At 36.2% G+C, this 23,364-nt stretch overlaps 1 protein-coding gene across 1 annotated transcript in view; it reads right to left on the reverse strand.

The window, feature by feature from the left end:
* fndc4a (fibronectin type III domain containing 4a) overlaps positions 1-8,912 on the reverse strand; it is a 36,255-nt gene extending 27,343 nt beyond the window's left edge. The window contains 1 exon segment of the mRNA XM_051875022.1: positions 8,342-8,912. Coding sequence (XP_051730982.1) covers positions 8,342-8,417 — 76 coding nt within the window. The 5' untranslated portion in view covers positions 8,418-8,912.
* Positions 8,913-23,364: the final 14,452 nt, after the last annotated feature.

Genomic DNA, 23,364 nt, shown 5'->3' on the forward strand with positions numbered 1-23,364 from the left:
TATAAATTATGTACATTATTATAAATTATAATTTATAAATTATAAACAATATTATGGACATCGACCTAAGAAGGAATGTTATATCAGACACAGGTAATGCTCGCTCAGTCTCTCTCTCTCTCTCTCTCTCTCTCTCTCTCTCAATAATACTGTACAAAATACAAGTTTCAATGAAGCGACTCAACGTTCCTTTGTTACTAGTTCTAAAGTGACGTTTTAGAATTAGCAACAAAGTCTTGGTCAAACTGTCAACTTGAGATTTGAATTTGTGGTGGAAGGAAGTAGTTCTGCACAAAAGAGGGTTTTAAAGACACTCCGTTGTTATTTCTTATTTATTTACACACTCGTGCTGTCGAACTGCTGTATGAACACAATATCACACTTGTAGCCATGCGATATGACTGTATATCAGCATGCTGTGATTACCTACGACCGAATCACAGCTGTGCTGATATACAGCCATATTGCATGGCTACTCATGTGATATTTCTTATATGTCTTAACTCTTAAATAAACCAGCTTCCCTCTAAAATTCTGCAGCACATCTCATTTTGTGTTTCAAAAAAATAATACTGAAGCAGAAAGACTGTGTGAGAAAAGAGTGGGAATATAACAACAAAATCATAATTTTTGAGTGGACTATCGCTTTAAATTCATATGCTGCAGCAAATATAGGACAATATGGAAGGTATCAATCTTTAGTAACTACTGTTGTCTATATCCTTACTAAAATACATATCAAACATTGAAGTATCTCACAAATGTGCACTGCAAAAGTTGATGAATATGATGCAAGCTTTGCTTACTTCCATTAGTACCTAACAAGAAGTGATTTATGTTTATAGTGCTAATAAAGCCAAGACCCACATAAAACCAGTATACATTTTATGCGAAATAAGACTTTGCATTACGTATATCTCTGTCACGTCTGAACCACTCAAGCACAAGTCAGATGCACTCAGATATATTACATAACAGAAAGAGGAGCGCAGGTCACCTTGGGTAATACAACGAGCGTACAGTTAAAAAGCAAGAGGCCACATGAGACACACATCCTGTCAGAGTGATCATGAAACAGACACACAGCAGCACTTCAGCTGGTCTTCATGACTGAGAGCAGCTCCAAAATCTACTTCAAAAGAGACCTTCAACATGCAAGTTCAACTACAATCCACAAGTATATGAAAGCAGATTGAACGTGTGCACAGAGTCAGCAGCATTTAAAGGCAGAATTTTGCGTGGCTTTCATCCTGCTAGCTAAAAATAAACATTTAGGCTGCAAAAAAAAAAATCTGGATTGCACTTTTCTGCTTTTTTCTTTAAGTAATGCAAGTCCTCCCAACCTCAGTTTAAATTGCAAATGTGTATATTGATTCCTTGAACATCCAAATCGAGGATTTAAAAGAATCCTCTGAGGTCTGTTTGGTGAATGTGATAAGGAGAACACAACACAAAGTCATTCGTCTTCACCGCCTAAACGTGGCATCTCTCTCACACATCTCTGTCCATCACTATGTTATCTCATGCTTTAATGACCTCCAGGCATGCAGGGGATTCTGGTAAGGGGTTAGTGCTTCATGATAGATTTGGTGAAATGCTGTCTGATCCTCTCAAGGTAGACAATGCGCTCACAGACGGAGCTGCAGGCTGTTCTATCAGCAGAGGAGCGTGTCTCAGCCTCAGGGGAGCACTGCACTTTCCAGGCGGAACGAGGTGTCACTGTAACACCAGACCACACCACACTTCATTGGGTCATTGGGTTTTCCAAGGACAAGATGGAGAACTCAAGCATGGGATGCAAGCGCAACATGACTGTAAGTATGATGTTTATACATACAGGTATTTCCACCTTATTTTTGATGTAAGAGCCAACTTGAACGTGCGAGTGTTCTGGTGTCATCCGTCTCCAGTTATTTTAGCAGTTATTTAGCATATTATTTTAATTTTTTATGATAATGATAAACACATTGGCTTGTAGCGCAAACAGTTTTACTGTTTACTGCCCTTTGTTATTCTTCTGTTCTTATTTAGCTACCTATCCACTAGGGGTGTAACGGTACACAAACATGACGGTTCGGTACCGTACCTCGGTGTACAGGTTCAGTACAGCAGAGGGGAGAAAACTAGACATAAAATTGCTTCTTTTTTATTAAACAGTGGTTTATTGAACAAGTTGTGTCTCTCTCTTTAAATAAATTCAATTATAATTAACATTTTCTTAAGGATAAAAAAAAAATCTATCTCAGCTAATGCTGTAAACTATATACAGGGAGCCCTTTCTTGCACATAACTATAATATTAATGGTTACAATTAACAACTATTAAATTCAGTTGCTGTTTATTTTTAGATATAATCATCAACACTTAAATAAAAAAATGATGCAAGTTGCACATAAGGCAGGTTTTGCATTAACTTATAAATCTAATTATAAAATTATTTTTGAAATATAATCATTTACCCAGTTACTGTCATAACTAAATAATGAAGACATTACTAACAAGTAAAGTAAATATAATGAATATATAAGCTAATATAGTGCATATATTCAGTGAAATGCTTCATTTCTCTAGTGAACTAACATGCTGTGGACACTAAATAACTTGCCTGAGGTAAATGTAATGCTACATGAGATATTATTCTCCAGCTGTTTTAATGACGTCTTTCTGCAGTTGAAACATTGGTTGAGAGATTACACGTAAACATATTAGCAAACATTGTTGCATTACCGTACGCCCCCTTCTGGATTGGAGTGTATCACCTGTGACTGACTGTATTCGTCATCTGACTGTATGAATCGAACCTTGATGTCCGTTCCGTGATGTTTCAGGACAATTACATATACCGTTACACCCCTACTATCCACCTTATTTTGCAACATGGAAGTAAGCTATTTTCTGTGAATGTCTTCTAATTCACAAAAATGGTAATTTTCGCTACAAATCAGTGTGCTTATAATTACGACTATACATTAAAATAATTAGGCAAGAAATATCAGTTTGCAATATCAAGCAGCATAACTTTTTAACAGCAAAAAATAATTGGAAGCAAATAACACCGGAAGCCTTGCACATTCAAGTTACAAATGGCAGCGTGCTCTTGCTTTAAAAATGAGGTAGATAGCAGCTAATGAACCAGAGGTCTTGCATTTTCACTGTACAGAAAATAGCTCACTCCTGCATTGCAAAATAAGTTGGATAAACTTACTTATTTTAGACATTATATTGCCAGTGTAATGTGTGTTCAGTTTTCGTTTTCACTGTGTTCTGTCCCAGTTTACCTGTCTCTGTTTCCTAGTTAGTTTCCTTGGTTGTTAATTGGTTCCACACACCTGTTTCTGTTCAGTTGATTACCCTCCCGGTGTATTTAAGCCCTGAGTTCTTTCTGTTCATCGTTCGGTCTCGTCAATGTTAACGTGTAGCATCCTTGTTAATTCTCCTGTATATTCTGAGTCTCCTTTTCCTCACATGTTGTAAAGCCACACTGATCCATGACAGTCAATTACTTTGTCTGTTTTTGTTCTGCAAACAAAAATAGTTCCAAACAAAGTCAGAGAGTCAGCTGAGCTGCCACATGTCTCTGAACACACAATATGGTGTTTTTATTCCTGAATGAATGAATCAGTGGGCCTGTTTACACCTGGTCACTTCATGCTTTTTCTCTGATTGGGTAGCTATCCGATCGTGAAAAGACCAGGTCTAAATGCCCCCCGAAATGCATTTGAGACGGATATAAATCCGATCGCTCAAACCACTTCAGGAGGTGGTCTGGGGCGCATTCCAGATGAAACTGATCAAGTATAAATGCATCTGGTTGTTGAAACCACATATGTAAATTTAACTCCTCCCAAAAATGCTAAAAAACTCACAACTTGTGAGTGTGTGTTATAGGCTAAATAACACATTATAGCCAGATATGACAGCGCTACTGCAGCACGCATCGCCGCAGATGAGCAGCTGAGTATCTATTCAGCAAGCCGACACGCAAATGATACTGAAAGTAAGTTGCAGATGCTCAAAACACAATCATCTACAATAAAAGTAATGAGACTAAATGATCTTACTAGTGCTGTTGCTGCTCTCTCCTATTGCGGTCTTTGATTTTGAAATCGGCTGATGATCAATAAAATGCGGCTCATATTTGTTGCTTTCTGTCATGTGAACTCCATGAAATCTGCATATAGCATGGGAATTAATGATTTTGCGGCGACACATTTATGTGGCCAAGTATAAATGGAATCATTTTGATAAATCAGAACCAATCAGAAATAATGTATGAAGTGACCAAGTGTAAACAGGCCCAGTGGGTTTGAAAGGTTTGGTTGAATGAATGATTCAATGACTCACTCATAGTTATAAGAAGTCGCAACAAAAATTATATTGAGTAACTTACATTTTAGACACAGTATATTGCCAGTTACTATGTCTGATTTGCTTCATTAATGAAAATCCTAACAAACAAACCGACTGTCGCATGTCCGCGAGCAACACACGGTAGTGTTTCAGCGTTTTACTCACTCATAAAGATTGTAGTCATGCTGTCGTAACCTTCAGAAAGAATCGCTGAAAAATCCCCTCCACTAACGCACCAACCATAAGGGGTTAATGAGGTTAATGAGCCCCACATTTTGTATAACATCAAGGGTAGAATTTTTGCACATCTTCTGACAGTCCATGATTTAATTGTAATTAAATTAAAATGTTACTTTTGGCCTTGAAGTGTATTATGTTGTTTTCTATTAGATCTGAAACGAGTATCCAACATTTGATGTTTCACATAATAGAATCACAAACAAAAGTGAATCATTCTGTCATTGTATAGAAATGTTGAAAACCTTTGTAAAACACATTTTTGCATTTCTTTGTTCAAAACTAGATGACCTCAATAGCCACCCAACAGCACATGCAGAGTCTCTTATTATGAGTTTGAAATATAAGTGGTCTCACAGTGTAACATTAACATTTATTGATTTTTGTCTGTGCTATAATAAATAATCTCATTTATTATAAATGTAATAAATCAATTGATTAATTTCATAATAATGCATTGATGAATGAAGGTTTTTTAAACATTTGTACATAATCCGTATGATAATATTGCATGCCTATCCAAAATATCAAAACGTACATCTGCTAGACTTACACTTTACAGATAAATACCAACGAATACTAATGAGATCGCACAGTCAAGCATTCCTGCTCCACCATATCACCCGTGCACCAGTACCACCTCATTTCCTGCCGACAATGATGTCCCTAGCTATGCGAACTCATTTGATTGGTTTGTGTCGGCTCTAGCAGCGATCCGTGAACACTTCCCCTCCCTGGGTCCACAAGAGATGGAACTGGACAGTGTGGCAGTTTAAGGTCAATGTAATTGGTGACCACGGTACACCAGGTCTGGCCTGCAGATGCAATTCTCTTGTCACCTCAACACTGGTGTTGGAAATCTGACCATTTTTAACAGGCAGCCAATTTCTGCACAAATGCTCTGGATTTAAATGACATGCCCAGAAGATTTAGAACTAAGGGTATAACGGTACACCCCGAACCGTCACGGTACGGACGTCACAGTTCGGTGCATACAGTCAGATAATGAATACAGTCGGTCACAGGTGATCCATACTCCAATCCAGAAGGGGGCACATGTGGTAATGCAATGCTGTTTGCTAACCATCACAACAGGAAAAAGTGCAAAAGAAGAAGAAGAACAGACGATCTATGCATAGATATGATAGCATCAATCTCATCCTTGATCTACCGTGAGTTTAACTGAGAGTTAATTTGCTGTAGTATGTTGAGCAGTGCAGTGCTCTGAATGACACTAACCAGCTCATTTCAGGTGTCTGTCGTCGAGGTAAACACACCAAGATGAATTTAAATTATTCTCCAGTCTTAAATCTCTGCAGAGAAGCTGCTTCTGGATCATAAACTAGGACAGATTTAAGGCTGCATGATCATAATTTCTCACATATACATCTCTTTAAATTGAATCAAGTATCTATTATGCTGTACTTGTACTGAACACGACTCCCTACAGTTTGCATGTGTTTGTGTTTATGTTAAATTCATGAGTGTAAAGGTTATTTAGTGTTACATGCACTAGTAAATTATTATTTTAATATGGATTCGCTGAGAATGAATATTGCACTATTCGGTTATGTTTTCTCTGACAGGTGTAATCTATTTTGCAAAAGGAGAGGCGTCCTGGTTTCTGAAGAGCAACTTTCAGCACTGGAAGTGTTCATATTTCAGACAGAAACGCTGCTTGTGGAAACAGAAGCGCCAACTGCTGCCTTATCAAAGTACCACAAAATCCCAGATGACTCAATCAGGAAAAAAGGGAAAGGATCAGAAAAACATTTTCCTGACACGCTTCCATTCCTTCAATTACGTGCTTGAAAACCAAAAATTCCAGAGGAATACAAGAAAAGCTGTTTTCTAAAAATATTGCCAGGATTTTACAAGATTTATGCATTTGTGTAGCTTAAACAGTACAGAAAGGTGCCAGCAATGCCAAAGTCATGGATTTGAGAACGCATGAACTTCTAATGTATACCCTGAATACAATGCAAGTAGCTTTGGATAAAAGCATTTGCCAAAATTCATACATGTTGACAGAGATTTCTTAAAATAATAAATAATCACTGTGAAATCACTGCAGGCTTTGGTTCATTTTATGAACTGTTTACTTTTAATTAATCTTTAATTTAACCAATGCAATAGTGTCACAGAAGTCAACTTGATTTCTATGTTTATCCTGACCAGAATTATATGGGGAAATTTTCAATTATATCATTTTCATATCTTGAAATAATCAAACTAATCTTTTATAATCAACTAATTTATTTGTAATAAATAGCATAACCACACTGTTACAATTTTTAGTTTGAAATTATTGCATTACTTTCTCAGTAATTTGGACTTCTCTTGTGTTTAACTGCACTCTCGGAAATTTACTGTAAAATCTACAGTACTTTACTGTCATTTTCAGTCAAGTTTTTACAATTGTACTGTAAAAAAAAGTTTGGTTGTACTGTGAGTTTACAGTATTGGAAAATGACTGTAAACAAACAAATCATACTGTATTTCTACAGTGCATATGTACTATAAAGGTACCCAGCATGCAATGCAGCACGAATAGTTTATGTAGAGTCTGTGCTGCTGAACTTATTTTTGGTTCACTTTTAGCAGTTTGTGTTGTTGGTTTATTGTGTAATCTTTTTATGAGTTTATCTTTTTATTAGTATTATTATTTGTTGAATGTCACTATTGTTGTGTTTTGCAGTTTTGATGTATTGATGTCTGTGCCTCATAGGTGATGCTTATAAGAAAAAAAATGTTGCATTGCAAGATGATGTCACACCTTTCAAAGATAAATCACTATTGTGCTTCACTGTTGTGAAATATCCATCTACAAACAGTTAAGAATTTGAAATAAGATATTGGTAAATCTTCATGCTAAAATAACGCTAAAACAAAATCATCATATTCATGCTAGGAATAGTTTGTCTAACTTAAAATCAGCCCATTAGCTTATTTTATATTCCAGCTTATCATTGTTTTAACAAATGTTTTCATTTGTCACTTCTGACTTGGCTAGATCCTAAATTTGAATATGAATATTGAAGATCCAAGACCCCGAGCAAACGGAACACTGATCACCATAATGGTGATCACCATAATGGTAAACAATTACAGTACTAAACAATAGAATTTCTTACAGTGGCATGGTTGAAGACAACTTTATCATGTGAATTCACAGCAAAATAAGAATAATTTTGCTGTTGATTCACAGTAATTTGTAAGAAAATGACCCAACATGCATTCATTTCACTGTAAATTTCTGTCTACAGTAATTTATTGTAAAATAATACTCTTTAATCCTGTAAATTCCTGTTTTTTGTTTTTACAGTGCACTATAAATCTTACTGTGAAAGTACAACATCTACTTGGCAGGAGTATGATGAAAATTCTGACTATTTCAATATTAAGTTGAAAATGGCCATGATGAAAAGTCAACATTTAGTCCAGCTTCGTCTTTATATTAACATCTTAACCAGTCAAAGCACAGTTTGGTCAGCATGTTAACATCTGTATTTGTCTTCACAATATTAAAAGCATACAACATAATGGAGATCATTGTTATCTCGAGGTACCTCTCACAATCATATTTATGTAACCTATTCCAGACATGATTTTGCTCAAAGACCCAAACACAGAGCATCCAAGCAAACCAGCAAAGGTTCAGTTCATGTTATTTGAAGAATTACACATGTATCCACTCAATACAAGACAGAACACTGATTATCAGACAAATGCTTCATAGTAAGAATAAACTTACTTGCCCCCACCAGAAACATTTCACTACCGAAGAGCAACAGTCCGACTGAGTTAACAAGGACAAGAATGCGAGCCATATCTCCACAAATGTCAAAGAATCCAAATGGATGTAGTTATCTTCTTTTGCTTCTAAACAGCTTTTTTATAGCAACATTATGAATGATTATGAGTTCATCCAAATAAACTCATCTCAAATAAAGTACAGCAAAAATCTCACGATGGACATCATGTTCAAACACGTAAAAACACGTGCCGGAACGTCCATGTCAGCCGCAGGTTTAATATTGACTTTCCATCGACTTCCAAAATGCTTCCTTCTCACTCCAGGTTCATGCTCGATTCCTCCGACACCGCAGGCTGTGAGGGAGCGTCAAGTTCAATCTCAGTGTCGGAGGTGTTCAGATCCTACCGCTCGTGCATATCAGTGTTGGTCTTGAGTGAGCGCGCGGCGATCAGCACCACGGTCAGCTCCAGCGCTGATGCGCGCGAACGCGAGCCAGAGCGACAGCAGATATATTCATTTATGAATGTGCGCGCATCAAGACAATGTGGAAATCCCAGTGTTGCTTCATTCTTCAATGAGTTCCCTCATTCATTACAAAGGAGTAACCAAGAATTGACATGGATGAGGTATTTTCGTTTTTCCTCCATGAAAATGTTTTTATGCAGCCGAAAAACATATTTTGTTTTGGGGGTAAGTTTGAGAAAATATGCTAATTGTTTTTAAGGTTGCAAAATTTCATCACTGTTATATGCTTAGTGCTCGAATTGAATCAAGTCTCATTGGTGGTCACCACCTTTTTTTTTGGTATTTGATCATATACATTTTACATATATACATTTTCAGTCCAGGCAATGGTATATAACAAAGCTACTATACTCGATTTAGAGAGTGACAAAGCAGCAGGCCCATGGCAAAAGAAGCAGATGACTACATGTAAGCTAAATTTGGCACTATTGTCTTTTAAAGCTGCTTTAAAGTAGAATCTGAACTGTTTTTATGGTTGTTTCTATAACTGACTCAGCTAATTTTCCTGTTTATTACTGTGAAGCTGCTTTGACACAATCTGTATTGTATAAAGCAATACAGAAATAAAGATAACTTGATTTGACACTTGAAGACCCGCAAAAAGTCAGGTTCAGCAGTGGCACTGTAATTATTTTATAATGTCTCAGAAAGCAATGATAAAGGAGCAGTCGGTAACTTTAAAATGACCTTTAAGAGCTTGTTTAATTTTTTCATTATTTTATCCTCATTTACAAGTGAAAATGTCACAATTCCAGCCTTACTGAGCAATGGTGCCAACCATCCCTTTGCGCCACCTAGTGGTCATTTCGCGAATGAGTTTCACGTGTAAATGGCTTGTATTTCCGTGGCGGTAATGCGCATTTTGGTTGACTATCTGCTGAATATATTCTTAAAACAATGTCATGCACGATCATTTTGACTTTTTTTTTTTTTTTTCAGACTTTTTGTTCACAACATAATGCCACAAGTCAGTTGTGATGACTTTGCAACAATTATAAAATGTTAAAAATAGTAATAATTAAAAATAAATGCATGTTTCCAATTTATGTAGGCATGGACAATAAAAAAAATAAAAAAAAAGTCAGTAGCCTAAGAGACTTCTCTTCCCAACTGGAGTCGACTCCATTTTTTCCCACTAAATTTAGCTTCACTGGAGTGGCGCCAAGCAAGCAGTAATGTCATGCGCTTAGCGGTCTTATGATGCGAGTACACCAAAAGTGAATTTAATTATTTGCGCGAGTAGATTACATCAGTGGCGTAACTTTGTTTTAAAAAGTGGGTGGGACAGGAAAGTGTGTGTATCATTACAATAATAAATGCACAAAATTTATTGACATAGACCTCATGTTTAATATGATAGTTTCATCCTTACATCTACTATAATACAATATATAGTTAGTCTCGAAAGTATTTACATTAGTCAGAAAATGTGTAAATCCGCATATAATATTAGATTGTCCTGATAGACTAGAGGTAGAACTTTTGTTCAGCATGCCAGAGGTTCTGGGTTCTAATCCGCCCTTCTGTTATTTATTTTATTTTTTTCTCATTAAAACCAAAGATGTTCATCAATGATTGTTTATCAAGAGCAGAGACACGTTTATGTGCATTTTGTTTGTGATTTCACCGGAACGTCTGCGGCCGCAACATCGATAGATTGAAGCGTTCGTCCGTGTGAAGACTGTGCACTGTGCACGAGCACAAAGAGAAAACGTCTCGGGTTACGTTTCTAACCCTGGTTCCCTGAATAGGGAACGAGACGCTGCGTTGAATCACATTGGGATCACCTCTGCGATTCAACGCAGCGTTGATGTTCCCATTAAAGGGAACGTCTTGGGTTACGTTTGTAACCCTGGTTCCCTGAATAGGGAACGAGATGCTGCGTTGAATCGCAGAGGTGATCCCAATGCGATTCAATGCAGTGTCGATGTTCCCATGAAAGGGAACTGTTGCACCACTGATAACAGCGGCAACGAGCACTCAACGTGATTTCAAAAATGACACATCCCAGCGCCAGATTGCCTATTATTTAACACAAACGAACGAATTGTTAACAAACTAGAGATGTTTCTTTTGTATTAGTATACATCCGTGCTGCGAGATGTTTCAAAAAGTGGTGGGGACAATATCGACCCTGGACATGTCCCACCCGTCCCACCCGTAAATTATGCCTATGGATTACATACAAAGTCATTGCAAAGACACAACGTGAATTCACGGCGGGCGACGCAAATGATGAGAATTGGGCGACGAGATTGCCGTGAACGCACGTCATTCGCCTCAATTGCGTCTTCCGCGCAAGTTGAAAAATGTCAACTCGAGAAGGAAATTCGCATGACGCGTTGGCGCACAAGCCAATCAGTGAAGGGCTTACTGACACGTCCGGTTGTATCAGACAATGGAGGAGAGCATTATTGCCGCTGTCTGTGTTGTGTGCACCTCTGAATGGTGCTGTGATCCCAGACACGTCGGCGTTTGGCTTTCCGGCGTATTTGGGATTTCCACAACAGGTAGAGAGTTATCTCCAACATGGTTGATGATGAAAAAATAATGGCAAAAAGAAATGTTGTTGTTGATGATGATGATGATGTGCGCGAAGACACTCCTCATCGCGTGCCGTTTAAAACAAGTAATCCCGTGAGTAATCTAGAGCGGTAACGCGATGCGAACATTCGCTTCGCTTTTAGTGTGCACACACCATTAGATGTTGGCCGTTTATATTTTAAAGAGACATGACAACTAGCCTAAAAACAGACTTCAGTCACATGAATGATTGTAAATAATTAATTCACAAAATTTACCGTATCCTAACTGCGTGAATTTACTCTAAATTTTCACTGTTACCTTTAGTAAAATAAAAAATATCTGTTCCAAGTCTTAGAGTGTGCACTTCACTGAACATCTGTAAAGTATCTGAAAATGCAAATTAAAAGGCCTCTGGTGCTTTGACCTTCATAAAATTTTCACAATAAAGTTGAAAATTCAGTATGTTAAATCACAGAGCAACCATCTGACATAATTAAGCTTTAGATAGTGACGGTTGCTCTGCAATGATTTTCAGCCGTAGTGGGAAGGATTTTAAAGGTCAGTGCAGCACAGTGCCCTCTCAATATGCATTTTCAGGTACTTTACACCCTTAGGGTGTCGAAGATGTGTAGGAATATTTTAGAATTATAAAACATGCTCATGTTGAAAATCACTTGCAGTTTGTCTATGATTTACTGAATATGCTCCACTCCTATAAAATTCTCCAGGACAATACCCACTTTCTGAGAGATGTAATCTTAATACTGTATCACACATCAAATATTTACTTGGAAAATTACTAAATTTGGTTCAAAAGTGTAAGGAATAGTGTCAGTAAACTGTGACTATATTATGCGACTTTACCAAGCTGTTATGTCTACTTGGACTCCGGTTTGGCTGAACACTGTTACTAACAATCCTCATTTTGGCTGCGTGAGATTATCCAGCTTTGTTCTTGTTGAGCAACCGAAGCGTGAGCTGTTAAAGCTCCGCCCTCTTCTGGAAAGGGGGCCGGGAGCAGCAGCTCATTTGCATTTAAAGAGCCACACACAAAAACGGCGTGTTTTTGCTCACACCCAAATAGGGGCAGATTTGACAAGCTATAATAAATGATCTGTGGGGGATTTTGAGCTGAAACTTCACAGACACATTCTCGGGACACCAGAGACTTATCTTGTAAAAGGGGCATAATAGGTCCCCTTTAAATACTGTACGAAGGCTAAAAATTCCAGACAGACCCAAAGATTTACCTTGAGTTCAAATATGGCTGTATATGGTTCCATGGTAGAATCTAAGCGTATTCAGTTGAATGCAATATTCTTTATTTGTAGTTATCTGCCAAAAATATTGTTGTTAATGTCTCATTAACAGCTCCTTCCAGTATTTCTCAATCTTCTCCTAGCTCATACAGAGCTGCAGTATTATGATGTTGCCAAAAAATAAAATAAGTAACGGAAAAGGTGTTTTTTGAAAAATCATTCAATCACAAAACGTGTTTTACAAATTTAGACGAGCATTGCTAATTCTTGCTTTTACAAATTGATCACAAGGTGGCGCTATTCAGTAAGCTACAATTGCAACATTTTGCTCTGATTTTAATGCACAGCCCTCACATTAAGTGAGCTTAGAGCTAATTTTGTCAGACTGCGTTGAGATTATTCTAAGTAAAGTTTAAAATGTTCTGCTGTGCTTTTAAAGACAGACTGCAGCTCCTTAAATGGAGTGAAGGTCTTTAATGTCGTTTAGACACCTGTGGAGCAGAAAAAGACTGTAATCAGAGCATAGGTAAGTAATTTGTCTCTTTTCAAAGGCACAGCAGGGGATAAATTTCAAACCTTACGTGGTTCTTTTTATTTATTTTCCACAGGCTCTTAGAAATATGCTTTACCTGTACCAGAAAAGAGTATAGAATGATCGAGGTAATAATAGAAGTAAGAGAAAGAGAAGCTGATTTTCTATGTAGTTGTGAAGACAGCACATTTCATTTGGCATTACTTCAAAAGACACAAATTAATTAGTAAACGCAGCATTGCATGACATTCTGCATTTGAAATGGACTCACCTAAAAGCTGGATTGGATGTGTGTCTCCAACATATTTACAAGCCTTCACTTTCCCAACAGCATATTATGTAAATGAGGGTAAATATATCAACAAGGACAAAAGACTGTTATATTTTAGCAGTACAGCGGCGGTGTGCTGTTTTTGTTTTATTCAGAAATCATAAGTGCTTTGTGGAGAGAATAATAAAGCTACATTGTTTACTGGAGTTTATTTGAGCTACAAATTATAGTGAATAAACAATAGCTTTTTCAATAATATGATAAAGTAAGATTCCATTCAGGTTTGTCTTGAAACTTTTATTCCACTCTATGACAAATAATTCATTCTCTTTGCACTTTTAGCCGGAGGGAATAGCAAAGGCAGTGACTGCCTCATCATTATGAATTATTATTATAGCAAAGTAAAGTGCATTACAGTCGGATTTGCTTTAAAGCTGTGGGATGTAGAACTGAAGATGAATGTACGTACATTCAAAGAAAAGCATTAGAAATGTTATTTAAAGTTGGTTTTAGTTCAAATTAAATTGTTTCCAAAATCAATGGAATAGTGAATGAAATGCTGAGGAAGTAAATGCTTCACAGCCGTCGTCTCTATCTGTTTGGTAAACATAAAAGAATAAGCACGTACAACTATTGATTTTTGCTGCAACAGGCTCTCTGGAGCTTTCTAATTGTTTCTGTGAGAGGGAGAGAAAGAGCACATGGTCAATTCCATCTTCAGAAAGGACAGTATTCTAGGTCACAGAAACATTAATATTTATGCTGAGGATGTTTCTCCTATAGATGGATATTAATCAGCCGCTGTCCTGACGCTGCAATAGTTTACACTCCAGGGATCTGCACTGTTGCTAAAAGTCTCTCATTTGAATTGAATTACAAAATGAAAACTTCTCTGTAAAATTCTTACTTGACTACAATTAATTTATTAGAAAGGAATTAAATTATTGAACAGGAATCTACAAAAACAGATGGGGAATCGGACACATTGCAGGCCAGATTTGAACCTGCATCATCCGCGTGAGCACCATTCATGTCTGAACATCTCGTGAGTTATAAAGTCAACATAAATGGCTGTTTGCAAACATTTTACTTCTGTTCCCTTACAAAAAAGAAGTTTATTCAAGTGTGCTATTGGTATACTTCTTTTAACTTTAAAATAAGAAAGTATACTATTTTCCGGTTATCCATGTTTTCACTGTTATACAGTAGGGGGCGCTATTATGCTTCTTCTAGTACAGAATCTCTGGATCAAAACACAGGCGAAGAAGAAGCAGAAACAAGCAATGTAAGCATTGCTTATGTGTGATCTCCTTCTGTTATTTGATCATTGTTCTGAATCCGATCTGGATGCAGTCTTTGGCAAAAACGCAATTTTCTCAGCTTTTTGTTCAAAATGTTTCTTTCTTTTTTTTTAAACTTACCCACATTCAAGTTTTGTTTAAAGAAAATATATATGTATATATGTATACTTAAAGTGCAAAAATAATAAGTATGATGTTAAGTTCACTTAAAGAAAACCTACAAGTATACTTGCAGTATAGAACTACTAAAAACTAGTAGTTTACTTGAAAGTGTACTTTCATAAACTGAAAAAGTGCTTTTTATATTTTTTGTAAGGGTTATCTAACATATTTCAGAGTGAAAGAGATTTTTTTTTTTTTTTAATTGAGGAAAAAATTAAGAGTGAAATGTCAAAAATAAGATCATAAATGTGCACTAAGAAATTAAATTGGGTAATTTTTGACTCAAACAATTAAAGGGGACCAATAATGTCCCTTTTACAAGATGTAATGTGAAGTTTCAGCTCAAAATACCCCACAGATAATTTATTGTAGCTTGTCAAATTTGCCCCTATTTGGGTGTGAGCAAAAACACGCCGTTTTTGTGTGTGTCCCTTTAAATGCAAATGAGCTGCTGCTCCCCACCCCCTTTCCAGAAGAGGGCGGAGCTTTAACAGCTCAACAACAACAAAGCTGGAGAATCTCACGCAGCCAAAATGAGGATTGTCAGTAACGGTGTTCAGCCTTACATTGTTCAAACCGGAGTCGACACTGATGGAGAGACTCAGGAAGAAGTTACAACTTTTAGAATGAAACTGGACGTTTCTGAATGGTTAGTGGATAAATTTATGTAGTTGCTGTGGAGTTGATTCAACTCATCGACTAGCATGTGCCGTCATGTTAATCTTTTGTGCAAATCCAGTGTTGAATTGACCCTCGTTTGTGAAGCAGTCCGGCGTAAAATGACGGCATGTCAACAACACTCTACTACAACAACTCTTCCTCTTCTCTAAAGCAGCCCAACATGGCCTCACCCCCTTTGTTGTGTGTTCTCGGGGGCGGGGTTTATGTAAATTTAAGGGTTTGTGATGTCACTAACCTGGGAAGAAGCTTGTTGTAGTCCCTACCAGCCGTGTGTTGTAGTCCTTAAACAGCAACTTCTGTAAAATAAAATATCTCCCTTTGCATTGAACTTTGAGCGTTGTAACTTTGCAGATGTTGTTTATGCTCAAACAGCAACATTACACACTAACTAAAGTTAAAAAAGTGAAATTATAATCAAGGACTCCTTTAAAAACTTAAATATGCATTCGTTCTAAACATTGCTCTGGTGTGTGTGGTTTCCCCCCCATTTTTGTGGAGGCCAAAATAATGAAGTGAATTTACAAGATTTGTTATTCAGGAAATAACACGCTACTTTTAAAATAGGTACTTTCACTGTATTAAACAAAGGCAGCGTTTGGTCAGTTTAGTCAGGTTTCTAAGAGGAGAATACTGAACTGCATCCATCTATAGACTGGGACAATGAATCCGAATTTATTCCTCTTTATTTACTTACCGTTTTGTATTCATATCACTCTCTTTCCACTGATGGTGAGTATAGGAGGGAGGGATGGAGTGACTGTGAGGAGAATATTTTGGTCTTCGATCGGGGTGTGTAAATGAATCAAAGCACAGCAAAGTCAACCTAAGGACAGAGGTTACATCAAATGCATCTCACAAAAGACCCTTCTGGATGTTCTGCCACAGCCCCCGTTCATTTGTGTGAAACATGTCTGTCAGAATCTTTTTGTTTTGTTGTTCTCAGTGGCCTCGAATGCACTGCATGTTAGTGATGTAGACAATGTTATAAAGAGACATGACACAAGAGTATTTCTGTTGGAAGGCAGAATGACTGCAGGGAAGTCAGAGGTCCTGAAGTGATCTTTATCAGAACAGGCAAAAAATTGTGAAGCATAACGTTGGCTCAAGTTCACAGGAAAACCACAAGCCTTGAGCTGCATGTGTTTGCTACAGAGATAATAAAGGGATAGTTCACCTTAAAGTAAAAATAAAAAGTGTTTTACTCACCCTCAGTAGCTCCAAAATAGTTTTGAATAACAAGCTGTTGTTGTTGTTAAAGGGTCATTGACAAAATAAGGTTTTTAAAAGTGTAAAAAACATAATGGAGATAGAATTAATTTTGAAGTTTTATTAAGTGTTAACAATGAGTTTATGTGGTTTTTATAATCAATTAACACTGCTTTTGTCATTTTTTACAAGATTTTACCAAAAAAGTAATTCAGTTTAACCAAAAGGACAATTAAACATTTTATATTTAGTACAAGTTTTTAAAATATAACATAATTTTCCATGTTTTATAGTGGTTGTACCGAATGACCTGATGTTTCGGGACATGCATATGAGCAAGTGAAAACATGAATTTTTCAAATAGTTAAAAGAGAGTTAGTTACTTTGCTTCACAACCATGTGGTTAAACTGAATGACCTTATGAAATACCTTTATATGTATCAAAATATAATTAAAACCTTTTGGATTCAATAAAAGAGATCTAGTTGTACTACCTTACATACTTTGGATGTCATATCTTTGTTTTTTATTATTATTAAGGCCTTTGGACAGAAAAAATGACCCATCACGTCAGTTAATACAGTTATAATTAATCAGGACTGGAGCTTTCAAGCTTCAAAAAGATGTAAAAGTTTCATAAAAGTGTCATAAAAGGTCCATGATGTGTTGTATAGGCCTACAAGTCTTCTAAAATAATAAATTTGTGTGACAAACAGAAGATGAAATCTTGACCCTTCCCACCACTTCATGAGTTCAAGGGAGAAGTAACAATGTTTGAATCTTTTCAGTGAATCGCTTGATCCATTTCACAAAACCATTCTGAATGATTCGTGAACGAATCAGACTGATTCTCAAGATCAACTCAGTGATTCAATAACCAGTTGTGAAGATTATCAGTGAATAACAGTTCACACATTATTATAAAACCAATGTACCTGAGAATAGATATTGTTATGTAGATATAGAGTAATGAAGTCTGAGTGAAACAGCAAATTAAAGAGCTGACTGTTAGTTTTGCCTCAGACAGTGTGTCAGTATCCAATTAAAAGATATTGAGGCTCACTGTCTGGCAGGTGATTTATCAAGCACGTTTCAAAAGAAAAGTGCAGCGTTTGACCAGAGGTATAATTTATTATGTCAAATGATGTGATCTGGTACATTATCAGAGGCTACAGATGTTCAATGCTAGAAGTAACACAAAATCACTCTTGTGCTTGACTGCCCCCTGCTGGAAATGTCTCAGAGACACCGAGTGCATAAACTTAATTTATAACGCAACATTTCAATCTCCAGCTATCAAAAACTTTTTTTCTTTTGTGACTGAGGCTATTATATCTTTTCTAGACTTCAAAAACATCCAAAATCCAATAGAATTCCAGTGACTTTACTTTCAGTTAAAGCTTTCAAACTATGACCAGTAAAATCAGCACATCTTCAGGCCTATTAGCCGTTATTTTAGTATCATTGAGATACTATTTTTTTCATATTTTGAATTAATTTTACTTTAATTTTGTTGTTTGTCATTTTTATTAGTTTTATTTATTTTTAATATGTCTATTGATTTTTATTTTAAAGGTACACTATGTCCTCTAGCCGTTAAAAAACAAACAAATGCATTTAGCTGAAGAACATTGTTTTGGTTGTGCTTCGGCTCTGCCTGACTGCGCGGATGAATATGATTCTTTCTCATTACTAAAAAAGACAGATTATCCTGTTGCTCGTAAAACATTCAGTACCAGGCTTAAGAGAGATATAACTAGTTTAGATAGAAAGGATCTCAAGATGACTAGCTGAAGATGTTAGCCATTAGCTTAAGACTAGCTATACACATTAATAGACATGCCAGGTGCTTCCTTGAAAATAAATCCCAGCACGGCTGGACAGCAATCCATAATAAAATGACCCTTCACAATAGATAATGCTTTACAATGAACTCTGTTAGAGATATATATATGGCAATTTATCTGTTCAGTAAAATATCTCACCTATTGAGTAATAAAAACGCCATCTCTATGTCATTTTAACATTTCAAAATCCCTCAGTTCTCACTATCTTTGAAAAGCCAAGCCAATGTTTATCAAGGTTCAAGATTTACCGTGCTCTGTGTCAACCTTTTATCACTTGTTGTGACAACTAACCTCCATCACTAACACCAGACACACGTCAAAGTAGTGATGAGACACACAGGCGAATAACATATGTATGCAATTTCCAGCGAAAACCATCACGTCAGGTCTAAAACATAAACACTTATAATAGGCTTACCACAGTGAATGAGGGTAAAACAAAAACATGTTTTGGGAGAAGGACTGATGATTGACTCATTTAGTGTACATTTAATTTTTATGGTTTTTAGATAACTGTAATAACCCTCCGTCAAACTTTTTAAATAGATTTTTAAAAACTTTTTTTTATTATTTTACTACATTATCACAAAACACATTCAAAGCAGGGTGAATGTCTCAGCACATTATAAAGCTGTTTTGCAAATTAAATCATTTGTACCTGATCTTTGCTAAAAGTGCACATGACACTTATAATCAAATGGATTTTACAGTTTTAACATATTTAGGCTATATAGGGATGGCACAATTCTCAATATAATATTGAGCCGTTCGGTACGACATCCACGTTAGCTTTCCCACCGTCCAATAAAATGGAGAAGGGCATTAAATGTTTCAGTTACATCGACAACTTTGAGGGTGAGTATTATGCTATCGTCTACTAGCAAATCTAGCTAATAATGCTGGATAACGCCAATTCGACCTGTTACGACAATCTGATCAGCACTTAAATAGAGTTTAAAGGGTTAGTTCACCCAAAAATGAAAATAATGTCATTAATTACTCACCCTCATGTTGTTTCACACCCGTAAGACCTTCATTCATCTTCAGAACACAAATTAAGATATTTTTGATTAAATCCGATGGCTCAGTGAGGCCTGCATAGACAGCAATGGTACTTCCTCTCTCAAGATCCATAAAGGTACTAAAAACATATTTAAATCAGTTCATGTGAGGTCAGTGGTTCTATCTTTATATTATAAAGTGACGAGAATATTTTTTGTGCGCCAAAAAAACCCAAAATAACGACTTTTTAACAATATCTAGTGATGGCCGATTTCAAAACACTGCTTCAGAGCGTTATGAATCTTTTGAGTCGAATCAGTGATTCGGATCGCATATCAAACTGCCAAACTGCTGAAATCACGTGACTTTGGGGCTCCGATCCACTGATTTGATTCGTAAAGCTCCGAAACAGTGTTATGAAATTGGCTGTCACTAGATATTGTTAAAAAGTCGTTATTTTGTTGTTTTGGCGCACAAAAAATATTCTCATTTATAACATAATATATTATAATATTAAGGTAGAACCACTGTACTCACATGAACTGTTTTAAATATGTTTTTAGTACCTTTATGGATCTTGAGAGAGGAAGTACCATTTCTGTCTATGTAGGCCTCACTGAGCCATCGGATTTAATCAAAAAGATCTTAATTTGTGTTCTGAAGATGAATGAAGGTCTTACAGGTGTGGAACGACATGAGAGTAAGTAATTAATGACAGAATTTTCATTTTTGGGTGAACTAACCCTTTAACTTTAAAAGTCATTACCTCAAGGAAACAGAAATGATTACTGTTAGTTCACCTCTCGATTCTTCGGGTCTGAGTGGTTCATACATTTGTCACGTGACGTGACAGACTTGACGTCTTGCATACAGAAATTAGTATAATTCCCGATCTTCCTTACGAACAAGCGCGTAGTTAGTTTTTTTACTCTTACAGTTACGTGATGCGCTCTTACAATTTATAAATTTGTAAGCTGCCAGCGTTAATTTTTATATATATATTATATTACAGGCCTAAAATACACTAGGAAACTGTAATTTTTTATTGCTTTTAAGTAAAATAAAGAAAGAGTATTGCAATTAAAATAGTATTTTTTTCTCCTTAACCTCTTAATGTTCCTGTCGCCTGAGCATGAAATAACAAAAACGAACCGAAAACCGTGGTTAAAAAACGGAGGTATGTATTGAACCGTGGGCTAACTGTATTGTTGTATCCCTAATATATATATATATATATATATATATATACACATATATTTATTTATTTTTCTGGAGACTTAAAGATTCAGTATCAGACAGTTTGCTTCTGCCAGGAGATAATGTAGAGTAAATGGAACCATAAAGTGATTTTGCAGCCTGATGGAACATGGCCAAACTGGATCTTTAATTTAAAGAGGTGCTCATTGTATATTTTTCAGGGAAAACCTTCTTCTGTAATCTTTATAATGGGTTGAAGTTTTTGCAGATAAGCAATTTCTGTTGATGCATTAGAATAATTGGTCTTCCATACGTAAATCACACTGCTTAGGGGAGCCAGCCAACACAGAGAGCTTGCTGACTCCAAGTCTAACAATCCTCCTATTTGTCTTATTTATAAAAAAAAAAATGCATTCATATGCATTTCACAAATCTAATGATGCATCCATCTAATATTGCAGTGAAAAGCTAGATAATGACCTTATTTAAAAAGTATGACAGTAAAATGCACTCTGGATAATGATTCATTTCCACTGCCACAGTCAACAAGTCTTAACCCCACTGAAGAGGCAGTAATTCATCAGCCTCTGTTTATTATGATGATTCAAAGCAACGTTACTTAATATATGAATAGATATCAAATAAGGTTGCGTAAGTTTGTCCAGCGTCATTAACAGCTTGAGAGATCAATATGACTGAAAAGGTTTCAGCATGCACTTCCCACATTCTGCATGAATGTTGAGAAAAACTTCTGCAGCATGTTTGGAATTCCGAGCCATGAGTTCTTATCGTGAGAGGAATGCTGACTCACCACTTCCTGTTTCAGCTGCGGACTGGCAGGCAGGAAACCACAGGAGCAGCTCTTGGGTGGTGGTTGCGTTCTCACTCACTTATCTTCAAACATATAAAAACCCCAGGGGTGAGTTTAAGGATGGCCTTTTCTCATATTCATCTGAGCAACCAGAACCAGAGATTTACACTGTGAAACAGGAGAGACGAGCCCCAAAGCATTTTAAGTTTATAATTACACCTTGTTTCAAGTGAAAACATCATTCTTAATAGCTTTCCAGAAGTATTTGGATGTTATGTACTTACGAAATTGCAATATATTTACTAAGGATGAACATTATTTCATTATATGATGATCATACTAATGCTACACGCTACACTAAAAGTTGGTGTCAGTAAGATTTTATTATTTTATTTTGAAAGAAATGCTTTTATTCTGCAAGGATACATTAAAATGTTCTAAAACGACAGTAAACATCAAAAAAGTATAATTTTAAGCAACTGTTTTCAACATTGATAATAATCAGCAATGAGCATCAGATCATCATATTAGAATGATTTCTGAAGGATCATGTGACACTGAAGACTGGAGTAATTCAGCTACATGAATAAATGTCATTTTAAAATATATTAAAATAGAAAACAGTTAGGGTAAACGTACCTATTAAGCTCACCAAAATCTACAGAGACATTTTTAGTGCACAGGATATTGGTTTAAGTACAAAAAGTTATGTTAAAATAAAATATTAATCTCTCACACAATAATATTTAATTTTATTTTAAATGACAAAGCATTTCAATTAAGATGTACATCATTAAATGTGTACACTTTTGTACCCTTTAAGCACACCCCTGTTCCCATTAAGCTCATGTTTTATTAAAAATTCTTGTTATTTTAAACAACTTTTTTAAAGAATTGAAAAATGTTTAATTTGAAGGTACAGAGTCAATCACAAAAAAACCCCCAGAAAACAGAACACTAAAATCAAGCAACAAGGCATTCAATTTGATCAGTTATATATTCATAGTGAAGCGTCATTCAAACACAATGTAACATCTAGACTAGTCCTTGTTCATCTAAGTAACACTTTCAAAAATCAAATAATAGTAGCGTAAGCTTTGACGCCTTTCTCTGTTCAAACAAATAGAGCTGGGCAACAAACTCAAGCTCCTCTTGTATCGAAATCCCCAGACATTTCTCTTTAAAAAAATCTTGTTTTAGACTTCTAATTCGTGACCGGTGTTTTGTTTGGCTCTATCCTCTGCGCTTCCGCATTCGTCATTATTTCATGTGTCAGGTCAGAGTTCACTATTTCGCCGTAAATCGATGTGTACGGCCGTCTGTCGGAAGCTAGTTATTTTTGTTTTTAAAGTTTTAAATATGGATATTTTTCTTACACACATGCATCGCTTCGCTTCTGAAGGCTTTTATTAACCTTCCGGAGCCGTGTGGATATCTTTTATGATGGATGGTTGCACTTTTTTGGGCTTCAAAATCTCATCCTCTATTTACTGTCATTATAAACCTTGGAAAATCCAGGGCATTATTTAATAGAACTAAGACGGAAATAAGAAATAAGACGGCTTCTACTTACGGAAAAAATGTAACTGGCGCTGCGTTCGTTACGTAAGTAGAATAGGGAAGGCGTAGGACATACAGCGTAAGCTTTTTGAAGAATACGAAAGTACGGTTTTGGCGGAAGCACTTGGAAGGCGATCCTT

The sequence above is a fragment of the Ctenopharyngodon idella genome, chromosome 20 (assembly GCF_019924925.1).
Source record: "Ctenopharyngodon idella isolate HZGC_01 chromosome 20, HZGC01, whole genome shotgun sequence".
Classification (NCBI taxonomy): domain Eukaryota; kingdom Metazoa; phylum Chordata; class Actinopteri; order Cypriniformes; family Xenocyprididae; genus Ctenopharyngodon; species Ctenopharyngodon idella.